General features: G+C 31.7%; 1 protein-coding gene across 3 annotated transcripts in view; it reads right to left on the bottom strand.

Annotated features, from left to right (window-relative positions):
- Positions 1-237: 237 nt before the first annotated feature.
- LOC127736119 (SMC5-SMC6 complex localization factor protein 2-like) overlaps positions 238-20,027 on the bottom strand; it is an 80,030-nt gene continuing 60,240 nt past the window's right edge. For all 3 annotated transcript variants that reach the window (XM_052246660.1, XM_052246661.1, XM_052246659.1), the window contains 14 exons: positions 18,488-18,548; positions 17,584-17,621; positions 16,742-16,904; positions 12,564-12,659; positions 11,650-11,793; positions 9,742-9,799; positions 9,273-9,383; positions 8,570-8,647; positions 7,741-7,819; positions 7,138-7,314; positions 6,551-6,679; positions 5,971-6,054; positions 2,680-2,748; positions 238-904 (listed from right to left, as the gene is read on the bottom strand). In XM_052246660.1, the coding sequence (XP_052102620.1) occupies positions 530-904; positions 2,680-2,748; positions 5,971-6,054; positions 6,551-6,679; positions 7,138-7,314; positions 7,741-7,819; positions 8,570-8,647; positions 9,273-9,383; positions 9,742-9,799; positions 11,650-11,793; positions 12,564-12,659; positions 16,742-16,904; positions 17,584-17,621; positions 18,488-18,548 (1,662 nt within the window). In that variant the 3' untranslated portion in view covers positions 238-529. The remainder of the gene's footprint in view (positions 905-2,679; positions 2,749-5,970; positions 6,055-6,550; positions 6,680-7,137; positions 7,315-7,740; positions 7,820-8,569; positions 8,648-9,272; positions 9,384-9,741; positions 9,800-11,649; positions 11,794-12,563; positions 12,660-16,741; positions 16,905-17,583; positions 17,622-18,487; positions 18,549-20,027) is intronic.

Genomic DNA, 20,027 nt, shown 5'->3' with positions numbered 1-20,027 from the left:
TCTCTTTTGCATTTATCAATGTTTAATGCCCATCACAATCTGGTATAATTTAATGACAATGATTCAGTTGGCAGTTACAGATAATACTAAAATGGACCTTGGTAAGGTATGAACAATGAAACAAATTGGTCCAATCATATACTCAATGATGATTTTATGAGATTGTCCTCCACAAAAGTCCACAATGAGATCAGGTTTTATTTCAAGTGTTATATCACATTATCTGCTAAAAATGTGTTTTTACTCCTTTTTATATATATATTTTAACAGGTAGCATGGTTTCATTTGTAAGGGCATAAAATTTCAAAATTTCCAATGATATGGTAAAAAGTTATCTCCAGAACAAATATGCAAACCGAGAAAAAATGAAGAAACGATTGTATCAACTCCTAAAACTTTGAATGTAGCATATTAACATGTAAGATATAAACCAGAGTTTGATCAGCAACAATTGTTATGTCTTTAAACAATGAAAATGTCAATTGAAGATGAACTCTCTTGCTGAAGCATTACAGGAATTTGTCATGGGTTATGAATGGTCTAATAAATCTGGTAAATCATCTTCAGTTAAATCAACTTCCATTGGTGAATCAGATATAGGTATTATATCAGGTTTTTCTATTTTTATAATAACAGTGTTATCTATTTCCTTGTCTATTTCATTCTCAAAGTTTTCATTATCTAAGGTAAATGTTTTTGAATGACTCTGGTTTGAATTTTCATCCATAATACATTGAATATCGGTAATGATTGGTGTTCTGCTGTCTACTATAATGTCTTTCGGAACATCTTTTGACTCTTCTTCACCTTCTGACTGACTAGATATATCACCTTGAGAGGCTTCCACTGTTTTGATTTCAAACACTGCAGGTGTCTTCTTTTTAGTATAAGCAAACATACTTTTCTGTAAGAACAAATATAAATAAAGAGTTAACAATCTGTCTAAACTCAGGATGAATTGAAGGTTTGGACACTTTGCCTGTAATCAAGGAGTGCATATTGACATCCAGATGTCAAATTTAGTTTTATTGTGTTGTTAGTGGTTTGCTGTCTCAAAGATGTTTTTCTCTTCTTGTCTCCTTTAATATATAAATTTATAGTGCTATGCTCATCAGATTTATATTTGTTTTAAGTGGCAAAACATATAACATCAAAGTAACATGAAATGTGAAAACATCAATGCCTGTACAAATCAGGCTATCTGGACCATGTGTTGTTCATTGTTACTGGTCTATAGATAGTCAATGAATAATCACAACACTCTCTCACTCTGTTATGCACCAATTCTCTTTATTTATTCCCACAAGCTTTTGCTAACATTTTATCTTAACATATCCCTACCCTTTCTATCAATGTCATTTTATCTTAACATGTCCCTACCCTTTCTATCAACGTCATTTTATCTTAACATATCCCTACCCTTTCTATCAACGTCATTTTATCTTAACATGTCCCTACCCTTTCTATCAACGTCATTTTATCTTAACATGTCCTTACCCTTTCTATCAACGTCATTTTATCTTAACATGTCCCTACCCTTTCTATCAATGTCATTTTATCTTAACATGTCCCTACCCTTTCTATCAATGTCATTTTATCTTAACATGTCCCTACCCTTTCTATCAATGTCATTTTATCTTAACATGTCCCTACCCTTTCTATCAACATCATTTTATCTTAACATGTTCCTACCCTTTCTATCAACGTCATTTTATCTTAACATATCCCTACCCTTTCTATCAACGTCATTTTATCTTAACATGTCCCTACCCTTTCTATCAACGTCCCTACCCTTTCTATCAACGTCATTTTATCTTAACATGTCCCTACCCTTTCTATCAATGTCATTTTATCTTAACATCTCCCTACCCTTTCTATCAACGTCATTTTATCTTAACATGTCCCTACCCTTTCTATCAACGTCATTTTATCTTAACATATCCCTACCCTTTCTATCAACGTCATTTTATCTTAACATGTCCCTACCCTTTCTATCAACATCATTTTATCTTAACATATCCCTACCCTTTCTATCAACGTCATTTTATCTTAACATGTCCCTACCCTTTCTATCAATGTCATTTTATCTTAACATATCCCTACCCTTTCTATCAACGTCATTTTATCTTAACATGTCCCTACCCTTTCTATCAACGTCATTTTATCTTATCCCTACCCTTTCTATCAACGTCATTTTATCTTAACATGTCCCTACCCTTTCTATCAACGTCATTTTATCTTAACATATCCCTACCCTTTCTATCAACGTCATTTTATCTTAACATGTCCCTACCCTTTCTATCAACGTCATTTTATCTTAACATATCCCTACCCTTTCTATCAACGTCATTTTATCTTAACATATCCCTACCCTTTCTATCAACGTCATTTTATCTTAACATGTCCCTACCCTTTCTATCAACGTCATTTTATCTTAACATGTCCCTACCCTTTCTATCAACGTCATTTTATCTTAACATGTCCCTACCCTTTCTATCAACGTCATTTTATCTTAACATGTCCCTACCCTTTCTATCAACGTCATTTTATCTTAACATATCCCTACCCTTTCTATCAATGTCATTTTATCTTAACATATCCCTACCCTTTCTATCAATGTCATTTTTATTTGTCTTTATCTGTTTACTAACATTTTATCGTAAACATATCACTACTGACCTGTTTACTCCCTACAGTTAATAGATAAAGAGTCCATTTACTGCAAACCCGTACCATCATATCTTTCACCTGAAAATAGAAAAAACAAGGGTCAAAAGGTGTAGCATACTTTATACATAATAATTACTATGAAAAATACTATTTAAAATGACTATTAGTCCCCAGGGTATCATAAGCTCAGAAGTTGGTCCTTCAGTACTAACAGGATTTATGATATATCATTTCTTAAATTCTCCATTGATAATTTATAAATCATTATAAAACTAAGGTTCCAACTCAGAAAAGTTGACTGTAGATGGATTTGGTCATATAGCTCTTCAGGTGTTACTGTATTTATACATCCTTGGCTTTCGAATTCTGGCTGAATTCAGAAAAGCGTTTGGAACACATAATATCTATTAAGTTTTATTTTCATTTTTAAGTAACAGTTTTATTGCCATTTCCTTGTCTTTATTTAAAACAGATTATAATGCAAAAAATTTGCAATATAATGAAAAGGCTTTAATTATCTATACAAATGTTATAGATAACAATAGGGAATCACATAGTGAGTGTAGCTCCCCTTTGTAACCCGGAGTTACCAATGAGTAGCCAATGACCTTGTCCTTTGGCCTGTGACCTTGGTGAATTAAATACCCTTCATTGTCTCTTCCTATATAACCAATTTACCAAGTTTGACAAAGAGGTAATGTCATGTCTATTGTGTAGTTTTATACTGATGGACCAAACATTACTGTTTTCTTCTAGCTTTTTTAAGGGATTTAATTGTGTATTGTTATTGTCACTACAGAGTTATTGGCCAATTATCTAAAAGTTTCATAAACAAAATAAAAATTTGGTGATAATCATGTGTAAATATGAAAATCCTCTGTTTATTGATAAATAAAGTGTATTAACTGATTACCAATACAGATAGGTAAACAGATAATGGTGTCCTAATGTTAGGTCAAGGTTAATATTGTGATGCAATGATCCATGATGTCATACAAAGGTTTTATCATCAGAAACTAGCTAAGGTTATAAATTAGGACTATTATCATCAACAATTGACACATCTATTGCAGAAAATGTGTATGCTAACCTCCAGATTTGAATTGTTTTTTGCATGGTTGGGTCATAAACACATACCCAACATAATACTCATACCATAATAAAATAATTTTGATATCAATTCTCCTTGTTTAATTTCAATATGGGTAATAAATTTGCCATAGGGTTTTTTTATTATTATATCAAAATTAAATAATTCAAGTTGCTATCACCTGATATCCAATTCTCACTTGTTATGAAGCCTATAATTATCTATTCCCAAGTCCATTATAAGAACTTCCAGTTTCTGAAGGTAAGATAGATATTTTGATATTGAGAGAGAATTTAACACAAGTTTATCTTAAAAATTCGTAAGGGTTCCGCGGAACCCAGTGTCTTGCCTACTTTTGCTGTTAATCGCAGGCTCAACAAAAATGAGGAAAAAAATTAATAAAAATATTCCTCTCTATACTATCTTTTGATTGTTAGTAGCTTCTGTCCAAGTTTGGTAAAAATCCAGGATAGTTTATGAATCTAATAAATGTTTTAAAAACTTAAACTGCAGACTGTATGTAATGTTAACTGGAAGAAAAACAAAGTCCATTTATAAGTAAAATACGGAAAAAATCAAACAAAATTTTAACAAAATTTCCTTCTAGATACTAGCTTTTAATCATAAACAAGCTTCTGTCCAAGTTTGGTACAAATCCAGGATAGTTTAAGAAAGTTGTTAAAATTATAAAAACTTTAACCACTGAGTGAATGTAATGTTAACTGGCAGAAAAACTAAGTCCATTTATAAGTAAAATACGGAAAAAATGGATTTTTTTTTACAAAATTTACTTCTGGATACTATCTTATGATCATAAACAAGCTTCTTTCCATGTTTGGTAGAAATCCAGGATAGTTTAAGAAAGTTATTAAAATTTCAAAAACTTCAACCACAGAGTGAATGTAATGTTTCTTGGCAGAAAAACTAAGTCCATTTATAAGTAAAATACGGAAAAAATGGATTTTTTTTTTTACAAAATTTATTTCTGGATACTATCTTATGATCAAAAACAAGCTTCTTTCCAAGTTCGGTAGAAATCCAGGATAGTTTAAGAAAGTTATTAAAATTTCAAAAACTTTAACCACAGAGTGAATGTAATGTTTCTTGGCAGAAAAACTAAGTCCATTTATAAGTAAAATACGGAAAAAATGGAATTTTTTTTTACAAAATTTACTTTTGAATATTATCTTATGATTATAAACAAGCTTCTGTCAAAGTTTGGTAGAAATCCAGGATAGTTTAAGAAAGTTATTAAAATTTCAAAAACTTTAACCACAGAGTGAATATTTGTGGACGCCGCCGACTGAATGTAGGATCGCTATGTCTCGCTTTTTCGACAAAAGTCGAAGGCTCGACAAAAATATGTGATATCTTAGCAGGGTAAAAGAGATAGAATTTTCACACAAAGACAGAATCTAACACAATCTTAGTGATACAGGGACAAAATATAGAACTTCTAATGGTGGTTTTAACTGTGACAGCCAACAAATTATGATGTTTAATAGGACATTAATCTATGTAAGGTAAACTCACACAAATTTATCTTCTACATTTATTTACAATATATCATATCTTGATATTAATCTATGTAAGGCAAACTCACTAAATTTTATCATATACACACACAAAAAAATAGTGTTAATCAAAGATTACCAATGGTGCAGTTTATGTATGTATGGAGACAAATACCCCTGCCCCGAAAGATGAGTGCAGGAATCAGATTTGTTTATAGGTCATTTTCCCACATTAAAAGAGGCACAACTCCAGTATGAAATAAAAACCAAACAAACAATCACAAATTTGTCAAAAACATTTCAAATGATTTTTAATAGGTCAAATTGACCTTTGGCATCTAAGAGTCCTGTTACCTGAAAAGAATCAAATTCAGATGTTCAAATTTTTGGGGAAATAATGCTTTTCAAAAATCCAGTTTGTGTACATATATTTGTACTGACAATCTGATTTTTTTTCAATTCCTGTCATAATTCAGAGCTACCAAAAACAAATGACATACCTATATATGAATAAAAGGAGATGTGGGTAACACTACGCCTATTAATTATAGTATCTAGGACACCAGACGAAGCTATTTCAGCATTTCACTGTATAGCCTTCAACAATGAGCAAAACCCATAGTCAGCTATCAAAAGTCCTTATAGACAAATGTCATTTTCCTACTAATTTAAATGATAATGTCCTGTATAACCTACCCAGCTTCTGTCTAACATCTGTACACTGTCTTTTACATCACCGGAAATCTTCTTTAACTGGTCACAAAGGTACTGCAAATCTTCCTGTAATACACAATGTTTATATATAAAGTGTATTGATAATATTTGGTTTTATTTTATACATCTACTTTAAATATAAGATAGTCAACACTACTGTAAATTTCAAAACTAAATTACATTTGTATTGATCATCAAAGTGCAAAAGGTTTTGTTCGATGTCAGATCAGGTGTCTTCTGCTGTATTGGACTGCCAAATAGCAGATAACAATCTGTGTAGATCTTTAAATTTCAACAGAGGAATGCATCTTATTTGTAAAACTTTTAACCTAAATGAAGAAATTTATGTGTTTTATCTTAGTATTTTAACTGTTTTCACAAATACAGATTTTTGTTTGTTTGAATCTTACCATATAAGGGGAAATAACTCAGATATTTATATACTTCAATTTTTTTAGGACACTGTTTATCACTCTTTTATATCTATTTGTATATTTAATTTTTTCTGACTTTTTTATTGCACTATCTAATCCATTTTTTCCTATCTTTTTGCATACTTTACCTTTTCTGACACTTTTATTGCACTATTTCCCACAGCTATATCTAAGTAACTTATTGCACTGGATAATTTATATACATCTGTTGTAACTAAATGTTGCAGCTTCGTCAGATACACATGAAGACATTTAATCTGCAATTTAATAAAATACTTGTTAATTACAGAACAACAAGTATATATGGAGCATTTAATTTGAAAAAAAACATGTATACATAAATTATGAAAAGCTTATGCACACATTAAGACTGGATAAACAAGTACAAGCTTCAAAGTTTAAGATTAAATAACAAAATTTGCATGACATTTTCTTATCAAAATTTATAAATCTATATTTGTGCACATGAATTCTAATCTTAGAACTACACTGTACATTCAAAAGTAAACCAAAATAAGCTTCCCTTTAAATCAGAAGTGTTTCAGAATTTTATAATCCTTAAATCTCAAATAATGCCAGAGTAATTATCCCTGCTGAAATCTCCAATGATGTCCCAAAAAAAGTCAACCTATTCTACATGGATCCTTATCAATTGACCTCAAAGGGTAAATATGTACCCATTCCCTTCACTCAAGAATCATTGACAATATCTTACTTTGTAATCTTTAATGTCTGTGTCTCTACCGACATCAAACATATCCTGTAAATACAGGTAGGCCAATCTCCTCTGTAGATATGCCCCTCGTTTGTCCTCAGGTAATAACTGGGCTAAGTACTGTCTATTATGATGATGGCCAGTGATTTTAAACAGTGTATGACACAGTTCGTTACACTGAAATAAAACAGAAATCATAAGGCTAGGTAATGTGAAAAAAATAGAATGTGACCTGGCACATTACACTTAAATAAACAGTCAAATGATACATTACATTGAAATAAACAGTGCGACATGGCACGTGACACTGAAATAGTTAGTTCCAAGAGAATAAGAGAATAGAGGAAGCATCTGATTTGTAGTTCCTGAAAAAATTGTGACCAGAACTATATGTGACAGACAGATGGATGGATAGAAAAATGGACCCGTATTATCAAGTATTCCTCCTCCTTTGGGGTAGGGGTAATTATATCTGGGTAAACATTTGAAATCATGTTTTTCATTGTCAGATTTTAATCAACACACAAATACTTCTGCCATATATTGTTTGTAGTTAAGCTTGATTTTCTCCATCTAATTAATCTTAATGAACCAAAGACTTACATGTGCATCCCAGTAGTTTGAACTGTAACTTTTCAAGATGCCTTTTAAACAAACTTGGAATTCATGTGGTAACACTTCGCTGAAATCAAAATTCATATTATTCATATATGTTAATATAGCAAATTTCTTTAAAATCAATTCAATATGTGTAATATGTTTATTAACTAATGAGTAGTGAAAAACTACTTTAGCTATATAATCATTAAATTGCTTTATTAATAAAATGGTAGTGTGGTCAGTAAATATAATTTCTGACAGTAATAAATATGACTAAGATTCAGGAAATGTTTGTTTTAAAATGATAAATCTGTAACTTAACATGAGCAAAGAAAACTTAAATTTTCCTCAGCTGTTCCAAACTAATAAAGATGACCCATAATTATGACAATATGAGTATACCTTTTGATATTTTGAAATAACTGTAGTACAACAAGAAATGAAAATGATTGTCAACTCTTTGGTCAATATTAATTTATGTAATTTTTTTTAAAAGAACTTAGGCGTATTTGTGTGTAGACAGACAAAGAAAGTACTGGCACATCTGCTTATGTGAATGTGTGATCCAAACATCTATAGGACACTGGAAATGTTCAGTAAAATATTTTGATCTGGATTGAGTTCTCTTTCCTGGAATGATTTTTTTAAGAATATAATTCAGTTTATCCAAGGATGACTATGTTCAAAAGTCCAGTAAAATTTTGAAGTATTATAATTTTACTTATCATGAGTAAGACTAACTGAAACCACAGTAGGACCATTAAATTAGAATACAATAACCAAAAATGTGTAAGTGACTATATGTAAATGTCAAATAAAATTGTGTACAGACCTATTATGTGACTTGTCCATAGCTACATGACATAAAATAATGAGTAGATCAGTCAGCTGTTTGCTACTGTACCTTGGTCTAAAACAGATAAAATAATACAAATTTATTGATCATTCAATCATTTTTACATTACTTCATCTTTTCTTTCTGTCTCAATACATGCTAAAGCATATATAATCAAAATCTTCCTTCAACTTCTCCTTGTTGCTAAAATATATAGTGGTTGTTCAATAAATGTTTGCTGTCACATTGCCCTTATCCTGCAGATTCTTCTTAAATAGAAAAATCTTCAATTAATTTAAAATTTGCCTATGCTGCACTGATAATGCTACTGAAATTAAAACATCTTTTCCAATTTATATTGTAGAAGATCTTCATTTTAGCCTTGAGTGTGAGAGATAAATTTTTTTCCACAAACGTATCATGGGCACTGATCTATTATAAATTTACATAATTACAATTTGGTCTGTAAAGCAGCTGTTGAATGGTCTAACCACCCAGTACCTAGAACTTTATTACTATCATGGTGTAAATTGTTTGTATGATAGTCTTATTGCAAAATTATCAGTTAATAAATGAATTATTCAAAAGTTAAGCAATTCATTCAGGCAAAATCCCTTAGATTGAAAAAACCTACTAGATACTTAAATAAGTCTGCATTAGAGCCACCAGGAAATGACGTTTGATTAATTGATTACCATACCTTGAATGCAAACACTGTCCAATGATATTGAGGACAAGGTGTAGATTTCTACATATAGAGTTTCCTCCCCTTGGAATCATTCCATTTTGTTCTTCCTGGATAATATGGCTACTGTAAAAATATAAAAAGTTATAGAAATATAAATAACTATGAATAATGAATCAAAAAAAAATTTAAATTCTTATTTCCCCCTTTACAAAACACCTTCATGAGGAGCTGTTTCAGTAAAAAATCACTTTGCTAGGTTTTATATTCTATTCAAAAAATTAATTTCTTTTCTCATTTTAAAAGTAGTAATTCTCACTTAATTATCTGGTAAGCAACATTTTTTAAATTGAATTCTTTCAAAGACTTGTTTTTTTTTGTCAATAGGGAATATTTTTAACTTAAACAAAAAAAATATACATGGAATACTCTAAAAAAAAAAAAAAAAAAGAAAAAAAATTTAATATTAATTATCCAAACATACCTGTACTCTTCTGTCGAGTCTGCTATATTGTCTGGCAGCAATCTGCTTACCTCACAACCTTTAAAGTAAAATAAAATATGTAAAAAGTCCTCAACACATAGCCACATTTTATAATACAGTTACGATTGCATCTTAATATTTTCCTTTTTTGACCAGCCATTTGAAATAATTATAAAACAAGAATGTGTCCATAGTACACGGATGCCTCACTCGCACTATCATTTTCTATGTTCAGTGGAACATGAAATTGGGGTCAAAACTCTAATTTGGCATTAAAATTAGAAAGATCATATCATAGGGAATATGTGTACTAAGTTTCAAGTTGATTGGACTTCAACTTCATCAAAAACTACCGTGACCAAATACTTTAACCTGAAGTGGGACAGACGGACGGACGGAAGAACGGACGGACGGAAGAACGGACGCACAGACCAAAAAACATAATGCCCCTAGGTGGGGCATACAAATATATATAAATTCACATGAACATTATACTACCAGTATTACGTTAACAGATGTTTTTTTTTTTAATTTATTACTTCCAAGTTTGGCACAGTCTTTCAGTAAAAACTGAATTGAGTTTCATATTGAGTACATCATCCTCATTGTTCATTGCATAAGTGATGACAAAAACAAACCTGTATCAAATGTTTTACAGCATGAACTGCATGTTTAAATTACATTTGAATCTGGCTACAAGTAAAAGTCAGAGAAATTTAAAATTTAAAAATTGTTTGGATATTTTCATGTTTTGTGCAATCATCAGAACTGCCTATTTTCAACAATAGGATCAGCTGCTGGATTTAGACAGTGCCCACTATATGAAGGATAATTGTATAGGGTATTATGTTGGGGGACTGCCTGTTTTTATTGTGGTGCCAGTTAGACCAGACTCAACAGTTATTAAAAAATGATTTTATGAAAGTTTGCAAACATTTAATGCAATTAGAATTAATAGAAGCATCTTGATTTACAGTAGTCTAATTAAAATTCCACTTTTATATCAGTTACATACACAGGCACACAAAAAAGAGTTGATCACCAAATGAATTGAAGGGACAATAAAGTCTGAACCTATAAGACTGGTTTTCATTACAGCAATCATTGTTATTATAAAGGAGTTTATTGATGTGTAAACTGGGTAGACACTCACAAATGAAACAATTTTAAGTTGAGTTTGTGAGTGAAAGACAAGAGTTTTAACATTTATAAACTCCCAAATATATAATAACTTATAATTCTAATAATATGCCCAAATAAAATATTTCATGAACTTACAGAACTATTTTGTAGGGGCAAGAATTAATACTCACGAAATCATGCAACAGGTTTACACATGTATAATCTTTATAGTTGCAAAGACAATCACCAATGACATAAGACTTAAAATATGACATTGGAATTATCATATGAGCTGCGTTGGATAAAAATTGACCTTATGCAAATGAATATTAATACATCTGTTAACCTATTTCGGGTTAAAAAAATATATATACGCAAAGTCTGTAACTGTTTGAAAATTGAGTTGATATAAAAATCCCACAAAACAGACCAAAATTCATCTTTTATTTCGTATTTGAATGTTCCAAAATTAACCAAAGTCTTACACATGTAAATTTATTGCATGCAGTGTGACTGGTCTTTTAAGTTTATGTTATATAGACTGGTGGACTTTATATTGTATGGACTGTGTCCAGTGCTACTGGTTGAGTATATATTGTATGACTATGTCTAGTACGACAGGTCTTGATTATATATTATATGGACTGTGTCAAAAAGACTGGTATTCAAGTATATATTGTATGAACTGTGTCACGTTCTACTAGTTAAGAATATATTGTATGAACTGTGTCAATAACACTGGTCTTTTGAGTATATATTGTATAGGCTGTGTCCAGTGTACCTTACCATAATTACAGAAGACAGATAAGACATCTGGTATGGGTGGTATCCATGTCTGTGGTAACTGTTTAAAATGTATCTGTCTGTTTAGATGTTCCAATAAAGTCTTGTGACATCCCTGTGTTACTAACTGGTTACTATGTACAGACACTGCAAACAGATACCATTACAATCAATTTCATTGGACTAGTAGTTATAGATTTTTCTAAATTGCAATAGTCACATAAGTTTTTTTCAAAAAAAATTTGTTGAGGTTAGGATTTTTATTTTCTTGTTTGTAATATATCAAATTTCCTGGATAAAGTGACCAATGCTAAAAACAAATCATTGTAGTTAAAACAGACTACCAGCAAAATCTGTCTAAGAGAAATTTAAAAAAAGACAAGTTTCTAAAGTTTCCATTCAGGTAAAAGATGGTCCTTCAATTTTAGTTTCTCTTTTATAATGTCCTTTTTGGTTTTCAAAACATTTGGCCAAATTGACTTGTGATGAAGCTTACTACAGTAACATATGTAATGCACACTGAAATACACATGTGTCATGCATATCAATATAAACTTGACATATGATGTGTCTATTGTTGATATAGATATTTGCTTGTTTTTTGTTGTTGTTTTATTGTCTCCTTGACATTACCCAACATCTCCTTTTATCTGTGTGTTTGGGGCAGTAAAATAAACCATATAAACTTTAAAAAAAAATAAATACATGTAACGGCACACCAAAATACACTATTATAAATTTCATGTATTATAACTAAACAATTGTGTTGTGCACATAAAAATATACATGTATAATCAAAACCAAAATACAAATGTGCATCATCAGCTTTCAGCAATCACTTTATATATATATATAATGTAGGTATTCTCCAAAAATTCTATAACAGTTAAAGGCTTAAGTAAAAAATGTGTACTTACTCAACAGAAACAACCATCTAAGAACAGCTTCCTGACATGCAACACTATCTAATGTATTCTGTAATATATTGGATGTCAGCAACAAACTATAATCCTCTACAAAAAAATAACATTATTTTCTAGTAATCTTTCAACAATTCAAAGATATATTATACTAAACAAGAGGCTGTCAGAGTGACAGCAAACCAGATTTTCCTGCAGAGGTCAAACCCTGAACAGTTGAGCAAGTATGGACACAACATTTAAACTTAAAACAGCTCTGAATTTGGATTGTGATTGAATATTTAATACAGCATGGGTTTGTGACACAAAATAAATGTGGTCAAAGAACTGAAAAATTTGAAATTGAACATTTACCTATTATGGTCCAATATCCAAATGCTAAGTACATTGCTAGAATCAGCAAATCAAAGAACCCCAAGAATTCAATTTTTGATGAAATACTTCTTAGTTAAACCATTTCTGTTTTAATGGAAATAACTTAAACTTTATTTCTATGAACTAATCATGTTAATCTAAAATTAAATGTGATTTAACCATAGACTCCAAAATTAGATATGATGTAAAGAGATATGATGTTATATTTATTTTTAAATTATAATCAAATATAAATAATAGTTTTCTAATAAATATGTCACTCCAATTATAATTGGGTGATTGCATTGGAAATTACAAGATGTGTGTTATCTTATCACTTAGTGTATAAATCAAAATCAAACTTTATATATATAGTTGATAGTTCCCAATATTTTTTCTTTCATCTGTAACATACTAATATAGATCTGCAACTTATCTTATCTTAATTTTAACTTTTAAACTTATAAATAACAGATTATTATCTAATGAATCATGCTTGCAAATTGAAAGGTTATTTCCCCTTAACCAGAACTATGGTTTAACCTTTTAACAAAGTACTCTAACATTAGGTATATAATTATTAGTAATGTAATTAACTTCAAAATGTCTATCTCTTAAAAACCTATAAAAATTATCTGTAACAAGAAATGATTGTAACAGGATGCTGTTACGAAGTCTCCCAAACAAAGCTCCCATAATTCGTTATTCCCAGGGTCACCTGACATGGGGCAAAGTCCAGTGAAAATTGGTTTGGTCCAGTAAAGTTATATGCATTAGTGATGCCTGGGGACTAACCCTGTATATCATTCAAATCATCTTGGCATGACAAACCAGAATATATATGGTTTAGGGGTGGGGATCTCGACCATTTACAAGATATTAGAACTTTCTCAAATGGCAGGGGGTCGGGATGACCCCTGGGGACTAACCCTGTATATCATTCAAACCATCTTAGCATGACAAACCAGAATATATATGGTTTAGGGGTGGGGATCTTGACCACTTACAAGATATTAGAACTTTCTTCAATGGCATGGGGTGGGGGTGACCCCTGGGGACTAACCCTGTATTTCATTTCATGTGCTTTATCATGACAAACCAGAATATATATGGTTTAGGGGTGGGGATCTCGACCATTTACAAGATATTAGAACTTTGTTTAATGGCAGGGGGTCGGGATGACCCCTTGGGACTAACCCTGTATATCATTCAAACCATCTTAGCATGACAAACCAGAATATATATGGTTTAGGGGTGGGGATCTTGACCACTTACAAGATATTAGAACTTTCTTAAATGGCATAGGGTGGGGGTGACCCCTGGGGACTAACCCTGTATTTCATTTGATTTGCTTTATCATGACAAACCAGAATATATATGGTTGAGGGGTGGGGATCTCGACCATTTACAAGATATTAGAACTTTCTCAAATGGCAGGGGGTCGGGATGACCCCTTGGGACTAACCCTGTATATCATTCAAACCATCTTAGCATGACAAACCAGAATATATATGGTTTAGGGGTGGGGATCTTGACCACTCACAAGATATTAGAACTTTCTCAAATGGCATGGGGTGGGGGTGACCCCTGGGGACTAACCCTGTATTTCATTTCATGTGCTTTATCATGACAAACCAGAATATATATGGTTTAGGGGTGGGGATCTCGACCATTTACAAGATATTAGAACTTTCTCAAATGGCAGGGGGTCGGGATGACCCCTGGGGACTAACCCTGTATATCATTCAAACTATCTTAGCATGACAAACCAGAATATATATGGTTTAGGGGTGGGGATCTCAACCATTTACAAGATATTAGAACTTTCTCAAATGGCAGGGGGTCGGGATGACACCTGGGGACTAACCCTGTATATCATTCAAACCATCTTAGCATGACAAACCAGAATATATATGGTTTAGGGGTGGGGATCTTGACCACTTACAAGGTATTAGAACTTTCTTAAATGGCAGGGGGTGGGGATGACCCCTGGGGACTAACCCTGTATTTCATTTAATGGGTTTTATCATTTAGAACATTTTCAATTAAAAAGATTGTGTCTATCACAAACGGTTTTCAATTTATAATCATTTGAAAATTTAAAAAAATAAAATCCCATAGGGTTCTATAGTAAAACCCTCTTTTCTTTTTGCCCCTCAAAGTACCCCTTTATAAACCCCATTGCACAAACAAAACCCTGATTGCACCACTAGACATGTTAGTCTAACATATTGTGAAACCCTAAGTTAATCTGACAAACGGTTTTGGAGAACGGGTGCGGACAAGTTCAAATTTAAAAGCGGCGGAAGAGGAAGAGGAAGAGGAAGAGGAAGAAGAATAATAATAATAATAAGAACTGAGCAAAAACAATAAGTCTTCCCAAACTTCGTTTGGGAGACTTAATTATCTTCAAAGTGTCTAATAATGAACAGTAAATTTCAACCTTTATTTATACAGTCCTACTAGTAAATTTCAAACTTTATATATACAGTCCTACAGATCTTATCAGGAAACAGAATATTTTCAAATAAATCTGTCACTCCAATTATAATTGTGAGATAAGACTTTTACCATATGCTTTACCTTAGTCGTAATATGATAACAAGAGAGAAAAATATTTAAAAATACCAATTTTGGATACTAAAAATGGTGATAACTCAAAAAGGAGAAATACTAAAATCTTGAAAATTGAACTAGACCTTCATTAAGTCCCAGGAAACAACATATTTAAATTTGAAAAAAAATTTGTTAAAGCATTTTCATGTTATTGTGGAGACACTGTTTAGAAGCCGGCCGTCCGCCCGGCCGTCCGCCCGCCCGCCCGCCCACCCACCGTACATCCCCAATTTAATAACCGATATTTCCTTCGAAAATCCGGTTAACAAAACTAGAGGCTTTAAAGAGCATGTGTTGCTCACCTAGGTCTATGTGCATAATCAACAATGGACTCGCTCCAACATTGTAGACCAGAATAGAATTTACAAAAATTTTTGTTTTGTTGATCTTGTATCGCTGATCAATTTGTCTTATTAAATTCTCTCTATCTTCTTTAGTTTTTGCTCAAAACACAAAAGAGAGTAAAAAAATTCCTCATTTAAGGGCAATTACTCCTATGAAGAGTGACAGTCTACTAACTAAACTTGATCTCAATGAAATCAAGGATTTGAGATTACTATACAAATCCTTGATGAAATGACCAAAATTGTTTCAGTAAAAAAAATAAATGGAGAATGTGTCTGGGACACAGATGATGCCCCCGCTTGCATATAATGTTTTAAAGAGGCATAACTCTAGAACAGTATAAGTGATGCCACCAAAATTAGCACTTGACATGTGTTTTGTGGTAATAAGCATTGTGTATAAGTTTCATAACATTTGGTTGACGCAAACTAAAGTTAGAGAACAGAAACCAATTTCCTGACTTACTTACATACGTACGGACGTTCGATCAACAGTAACACTTAATGCCCCATCCGGTGACAGCAGGGGCATAAAAAATTTGTCCTCAATCACAATCTACTGTTTAGGACAAATATATTTTAGTTTAGGTCATGTCTGGCATATATGACTGTTTTCACTCTTGCTTGACTTTATTTATCGCAAAATTTGGCAACATTTTATTGTTTTTTTGAGACGTCAAAAACTGAAATTAAGAAAAAATCTTCATTTTCACAGAATTTGGTGTTTACGACCTCAGAAATGTTGAGTCAAAATTTTGACTCATTTCAATCATTTTAAAAAAAAGTTATATGCTATAGAAGTTTGAACTCCAAAGAAATTAATAGATGTGGTGCCTTTCTTTGGTTGTTGTGTATACTTACTGGGCTGTAGAGTAGACAGATATTTATCTATGTAGGATGCTCCAGGTGTAAAACCACAGGTTTGTAGGGACAGGGATCCAGTAAATCTGCTTTGGTGTAGCAATGGCTGGAATATGACATCCCCAGGGTGAACCTCTGATATTACACTGTCCAATATCTTGAACTATCAAACGAAAAATAAAGAAATTATTACATGGGACTATAAATAGAAATAGATATTTATAGGAATCTGAGAGAAAGTCCCTTCTTTTAAATCGAATGTAATCATGAAACTAATATGCCATGTTTATTATAGGAAACTTATCATACTGGCATCATCAAGTGAATAAGATTTTTAAAAATTCTTTCAGATTAACTTGTCAGTTTACATGAATGCCACAAACAATCCAAACATTTTCTGATAAGAATACAGGTTGTATTGTGGTCATTATGGCAGGTTATCATTACTAGGAAATGTAATCTGAACTTAATGTAGAATTGAATGCAGGACTATACTTTATGGTGCTGTAACTTAAAGTTATGAAGTTTGTTGAAATTTAAACAAAAAGAAACAGCTTTTGGTACTCCATGTTCCATAAGGTTTTATATAATATGGGATCTCTAATTCAAGGATCTAGCAGGCCTTTAGAGTCATTTATCTATGTTTGGCCAAACTGACTATAATTTTCAACAATTCAAAAAGAACTAAATTTCTAATACTAATAGTAAACCATTTGGAATTCTTTGGGTCTAGAGACAATTTTAACAAAAGGTATGTTCCAAGTTTAATTCAGAGGATTCTGAAATGTCCTATCCTTTCCTTGAATTGAATTTAATACACAGACTTTAAAATAGTAACTTACCTCCTGTAAGTGTTTTTCATGTTCTGGTAAAATTTCATCTGTAAAGAAAATGTTAATATTTTATTGTTGATTTATGAAATAATAACTATGTTCCCATCAATCCATTAAAATAGTCTTAGCTTCTATCTTTCCTACTAACTACTACTTACACATCCATATAAACAAAGGTTAATCAATTGTTTCTGTAAGTCTAGTTTTCACTGTGCATTATATTATTTTCGATTTTGTTCAAGGTAAAAAGTTGGGATTTACAACTCTTAAATTTTAACCATCCACATGATTATTGTTTCTGGCATAGTTATTGCATATCACATCATTAATGGAAACTCATTTTTCTTGATTAGTAATGAAATAAAAAAACAGAAGCAAATAATTGTAAGCTTGCTTTAATTTGTTTCAAGACACTATTGTTCATCTGCTATAACAGTATTTAATTTTATGCAATCAATGCTTAAAACTCTGTCACATTTGTCGCAATAATAAAAACCTCGCAATAATTTCTGAATTTATAGTAGATCATATTTTGCCAATTGCATTGTTCCAGCATATTAGTTCAGGATTACGGGAAATCTGCAATTTAAGTTATTAAATAAATTGTTTTCTTCAGTAGGGCAGATAAAGAGTCTGAATCAATGTTTTATCATCGTGAAATTATCTAAGAGAATTATGATTGATTGATTGCAGCACTATTGTGTATATCCTGGTGGTCAGTTACTACTGGTGGAGGATGTGCCTGGCTAGTGATACAGTACATAAACTACTAAGACACCTAGGCCACCGATGCCACCGAGGCCCACTCTAATACAATTACAATTCTGGATTGTATTAATCAATGTTGTATTATAAGCTTTCAACAGAAAAACATTATTTACAAACAAAGAGTTAATTTTTGAACTAATCTTACCCTCTTGTGGCTCAACTATTTCCAATGTATCTTTTACAAATCCTCCTTTCTTGAGGCCTTCCTTAAAACAAAAAAATAAAAAAAGGTTCAATCTGATTTCTTATAAAACTCCTTTAAATAAAAAATTGTTAACACAAAATCTTGCCTGCCATACAGCTTATTAACAAAAGTTCCATGCAGTGTCATGCACAATATACCACTACTTGTCAGCAGATTTAAGTGAATAACTCACTTGATCATTTGGGTCAGGTGATCTAATATAAAAGGGGAGGACAAACATACTGGTTGGCTGCTTAAAGCCAATCTAAAACAATCTGAAGAAAAAGAATTTTTCAATTTTATCAAGAAGTGAAGATTTTCACTGAAGAGATATTGATTGTTGAAATGCGCATCTGATGCAGAAAAGTTGGTACCATTTATGTTATTTTATCTTTTTTTCATACATCAGATCACAAATTTTCACTTAATAAACAAATTCAAAATCTGATAAAGAATATATGTTTTGAAAATTTTAAATTAAAATTCCTTTTAAGTTGACACCTTGCAGATCTAAGTAACTTTAAAACTCATTCATCTATTTAAATTGTAAACATGGCAAATGTATACTTCCTTAACCATTAAAGGAACATAAATCTAATTTCTTTATATGCTTTCATATTGATTATGTTTACAATAAAAATAAAAAGTTAATAGTAAACCTACTTGTAAAATAAAAAATTTCAAAATCATAACAAATCATGTTTATTTCTTACTTACAAAAACAAATTTGAAGAATCTAGAAGCAACTGGAATATGGTGATCCACACCGGTTACCAGGTCGGTTTGAGGGGTTCGTACAAACCCCCACTTTGAAAACAAATAAGCACTGTTAAAGTCGACATTCTGCTTGAATTGTAACTGTTAAAGTTGAGCATGATTGTATTGAACCCCCCTTGGAAATTCCTGGCTACGGGCCTGTGATCGGCCTGTGATCTAGTGATCACAGATACTGCTTGTAGAAACTCTTTAACAGTAAAACCCCAATTCAAATTGAAGGTGATCTGTATTTTGTGTTTCATAACTTTGTGTGTTAAAATCTAAAAAGATTTTGTCAAACGGTCGGTACTTTCATTATCACTTGGTAGCCTAAAAAAATCCAATTACCTGTATAAAACTTTCTTCAGATGGAATACCACATCCTAAATTTTACGGTGATGTTGTTAACCGAGCCCAGAAATTTATATACGATCCCAGTTAAACTTATATAGATGATGTTCTCTCACTAAATAATACAAAATTTGGTGACTATGTTGAACGAATCTATCCCATCGAACTAGAGATAAAGGATACTACAGATACAGTTAAGTCTGCCTCATATCTTGACTTACATCTAGAAATTGACAATGAGGGTCGGTTGAAAACAAAACTTTACGACAAAAGAGATGATTTCAGCTTCCCAATTGTGAACTTTCCATTTTTAAGTAGCAACATTCCAGCAGCGCCTGCATACGGAGTATATATCTCCCAGTTGATACGATATTCCTGGGCTTGTATTTCCTAT

Source organism: Mytilus californianus, unplaced genomic scaffold, assembly GCF_021869535.1.
Source record: "Mytilus californianus isolate M0D057914Y unplaced genomic scaffold, xbMytCali1.0.p SCAF_3, whole genome shotgun sequence".
Taxonomy (NCBI): domain Eukaryota; kingdom Metazoa; phylum Mollusca; class Bivalvia; order Mytilida; family Mytilidae; genus Mytilus; species Mytilus californianus.
This window is presented reverse-complemented; position numbering and strand designations above follow the sequence as displayed.